Source organism: Belonocnema kinseyi, chromosome 5 (genome assembly GCF_010883055.1).
Source record: "Belonocnema kinseyi isolate 2016_QV_RU_SX_M_011 chromosome 5, B_treatae_v1, whole genome shotgun sequence".
Lineage (NCBI taxonomy): Eukaryota > Metazoa > Arthropoda > Insecta > Hymenoptera > Cynipidae > Belonocnema > Belonocnema kinseyi.
This window is the reverse complement of record NC_046661.1, coordinates 66,462,273-66,466,633: the sequence shown is the minus strand read 5'-3', so window position 1 is coordinate 66,466,633 and position 4,361 is coordinate 66,462,273. Positions and strand designations below refer to the sequence as shown.

The following is a 4,361-nucleotide window of genomic DNA, read 5'->3' as shown; positions in this document are numbered from 1 at the left end:
CACAAGATTGATTGCACAATGGTTATCTATAGTGCTTATGGATGCGTTGCAGCTTTTAACAGTATATAGAGCTTTAAACGCCTAGTAGGTTTCTATATCAAATATGGATGCGCAGTATAGTTTTGGTAACACACAACGTTGCGCTATGACCATCTATAGTACTTATGGATGCGCTGCAGCTTTCGACAGTATATATAGAGCTGTGCAGTGTTAATATATGTTACGTATCACTGCATAGGACACATAAAATAATGATTCATATCTGGGCTAAGATGCGAAGGCCGACAAGTGCTCATTGGTAACAGATGGCACCACCATAAAGTCAGTTAAATTTGAGGTAATTCTAAAATTGGCGGGAAATTTAAATGTATACAAGATTAAAAATTTCAAAAGGAGAAAAAATAATTTTGCCAAGTTTTGTTAGGTTAGTTAATCGAGTGACCTATCGAAGAATGGTATTTGTGACCTTTATTATCTGAATAGCTGTATAAATCCGATTAAGGAACGAAAATAATTATAAAATGAAATTTTTTTCACATAAGCAACAACAAAATATATCTATTTTAATCGATAAACAATTTTTGTCTTTAAAATGTTCATTTATGATTATGCTTATGATACAGTGAAACTCTGAACCGGTCTTGCGGCTGGAGAAGGTTGAGGAATTATCTAGCTAGAGTGCCGTTTTGTAGAAAATGCTTTTGTTTACACCACTCACCCTTTACAGCACAAATTCTCGAAAGAACTGTATCGGGGGGGGGGGGTAATCTGCAGGGTTCACTCCACTTGTGATTCAGCTGCAACATGAATTTCAGCAGTAGCTCAACGTTGATTTTAACGTTACTTTAACGTTACTTTAATGTTATTTTAACGTAATTTTAACTTTGATTTTAAAGGTTACTTTAATTTTATTTTAACGTCACTTCAACGTTGATTTGACTTTAGTTTGACATTGAACTGCAACCACGACTATTATCATTGTCACTACAGACATGTCTATAAATGTGCTGCTTCATAAGCTCCTTTATTGTTATTAATAGAAATATGATAAAACGCTCATAATCCTCATCCTTGCAATATGTGCTTGTGCAGGGTCGTAATCCAAAAAAACATACACCCCGACGAAGGCAAAGAATTTTGTAATTCACATTTTAAAGAACTTATGCAACGATATGGCATCAATCTCTACTCAACGCAAAATAATCAAAAGGCGTCAATTTGTGAAAGATTTAATCGCACTCTCAAGAATAAATGTGGTCACAATTTTGCTTGAGAGGCAACTACAAGTGGATAGATATTTTACCTACACTAATCTCCAAGTACAACAATACCAAACATCGATCCATCGGTTTGAAGCCAAAAGATGTCACTGCAGAGGATGAAAAGAAGCTTATGCAACGCTTGGAAAAACGCCTGAGGACGACTGAGGTATTCACTGTTGATCGGATTATGTTGACAAGCCCTGTGACGTAAAAGCTCAAGGACTATCCAGATCAACCCATCGCTGGCGGATTCTATGCACAGGAACGTCTCAAAGTTAAACATCCAGACATTTATCCTGTAGAGAAAGTAATCAAGAAACGTGGCAGCAAAATATTTGTAAAGTGGTTGGGCTTTGACAGTTCCCACAACTTTATGCTCTGTTGAATCAATTATGTGCAATGTTGAATCAACTCTGTGAAATGTTGAATCAACTCTGTGCAATGTTGAATCAACTCTGTGAAATGTTGAATCAACTCTGTGAAATATTGAATCAACTCTGTGAAATATTGAATCAACTCTGTGAAATGCTGAATCACCATTGAACCAATGATTTTTTTATGTAACCATGAGCTAATGTGTTTAATTTATATTACTGTCTATTATTCAGTTAAAATTCTGATAAATACTATTTACAATTATTTACAATTATTTACAAATATTTACAATAAACAAGCTCTTAAGCTAATATTTACAACTATTCTTGTACAAGAAGATCCAAAAGTTCCATATCACCATCGATTAGGATATCATCTTCATCATTATCATTATCATCGATATCCATAATCTTATAGTGGCCCCAGGCGAGAGTGTCGGTACTATTTTTTAATAATAATCTCTTATCATCGTAAGGACTTAACACAATTTTTATTTGGTTAATCGTTTCCACATTGTGGAGTCCCATGAGAAACTGTGTTCGGGATTGTACAATTGAGTTTCTGAGACATTCAGTATAGTCATCGAAGGTAATTGATTTCTTTATAACGCAGCTTTCACCCCTTTTGATTTTTTAACAAAGTCTTACCGCTTACACTAAGGCTGTACATCTTGCTCCGCAAGCCAACAAGTTCCGTAACAATTTGACCTGAACATTCATCTTTCATTATACCTAAAACTTTTTTTTTGGCTTGTGGCATTCCGAAAACATTGTCTACTGGATAATCTGATGTATCAAATTGATATACATTGTTCTTCGTATCTTCTTTCATATCAGCATAGATATCGTTACATTTAACTTGATATATCAAGCTGTCCATATCGGTGTATAACAGTTTACAGTTGTTGCTATACTTTTTACACATGTAGCCATAGTGAGAATCATAAATGAGAAATTTGATGCATCAAGAACCGTAAGCGCTACATAGATTGGATTGTCGAAAAGAACTTGTGTTTTTCTTAATTCAATAGCCACGAGGTTTTCGCTAAATATTGCACGACTATGGAAATTCGGTTTGGCTATCAGGGCTTCAGCTCCATATCTACCCTCCCACTTTGTCACGAGTTTCACATTAACATGTTTTCGTACGTTCTCGATTGTTTTCTCATATACTGCATTATTCATTAATTGAAAAAGGTTCTTTTCAAATTCATTCTTGGCATTTATTCTAACATTAGTATTCAAATCAATCTAGTCTTTGAGCCATACAGACTGATTAAATTTGAGAATTCTGTGAATTTTGATGAGTTTGAGACCATTAGCTAGGGCATGTTTGAGAGCCCGATAATGCAGAACGTACTTTTGTTTCAGTAGGAGGGTAGTTTCTCCTGGCTTGATCCTGGTGGTTTCGAGTGTTCTGGGCAGAATGGTAAGTCATTGTGTGCGTCATAGAGTTCGGATGGATAATCCAAGTCTACTTCTAGTATATAGCCGATGGGTGAATCGTCAGGAGCATTAAGATCAAAATTGTCTAAATCCTTAACTCACTTCGAAGCCACTGTAAGGGAACGGTTGACCCATTGTCCAACCTAATTTCCATAGTCGTGCAATATTTAGCGAAAATCTCGTGGCTATTGAATTAAGAAAAACACAAGTCTTTTCAACAAACCAATCTATTTAAGGCTTACGGTTCTTGATATATCAAAAATTGTCATCTATGATTTCCACTATGGCCACATGTGTAAAAAGTATGGTAACAACTGTAAACTGTTATACACCGATACTGACAGCTTCATATACGAAGTTAAATGTAAGGTTATCTATGCTGATATGAAAGAAGATATTAAGAACAATGTATGTCAATTTCATACATCATATTATCCGGTAGACAATGTTTTCGACATGCCGCAAGCCAACAAAAAAGTTTTAGGTATAATGAAATATGAATGTTCAGGTCAAATTGTTACGGAATTTGTTGGCTTGCAGAGCAAGATGTACAGTCTTCGTGTAAACGGTGAAGACTTTGTTAAAAAATCAAAAGGAGTGAAAGCTGCCGTTCTTAGAACTCAATTGTACAATCTCGAACACAGTTTCTCATCAGACTGCACAATGTGAAAACGATTAAATAAATTAATATTGTGTTAAGTCCTTACGACGTAATTATTGTAAATAATTGTGAATAATTGTAAATAATTTTCAATAATAGTAAATATTTATAAATAATTGTAAATAGTATTTATCAGAATTTTAACTGAATACAAGACAGTATATATGTGGATATAAATTGCTTTTTATTTATGACAACCTTACATCTCTCGTTAGTACATGCGTAGAATTATTATAAATTAAAAACATAAGCTCATGGTTACATAAAAAAATCATTGGTTCAATGGTGATTCAGCATTGTACAAAGTTGATTCAACATTACACAGAATTGATTCAACATTGCACAAAGTTGATTCAATATTGCATAAAGTTAATTACATATCGGATTTATCTATCCAGCTGTTGTGTGAACTGTCAAAGCCCAACCATTTTACAAAATATTTTGCTGCCACGTTTCTTGATTACTTTCTTTACAAGATAAATGTCTGGATGTTTAACTTTGAGAAGTTCTTCATAGAATCCGCCAACGATGAGTTTATCTTGATAGTCCTTAAGCTTTTACGTCACTTGGAGATTAGTGTAGGTAAAATATCTATCCACTTGTAGTTGCCTCTCAAGC

At 34.3% G+C, this 4,361-nt stretch overlaps 1 protein-coding gene across 1 annotated transcript in view; it reads left to right on the top strand.

Annotated features, from left to right (window-relative positions):
• The window catches only part of LOC117173297, a 10,226-nt gene extending 6,435 nt beyond the window's left edge, over nucleotides 1-3,791 (top strand). Inside the window, exon 2 of the mRNA XM_033361783.1 lies at nucleotides 3,008-3,791. Coding sequence (XP_033217674.1) covers nucleotides 3,374-3,751 — 378 coding nt within the window. The 5' untranslated portion in view covers nucleotides 3,008-3,373 and the 3' untranslated portion in view covers nucleotides 3,752-3,791. The remainder of the gene's footprint in view (nucleotides 1-3,007) is intronic.
• The last annotated feature ends 570 nt before the right edge of the window (nucleotides 3,792-4,361 follow it).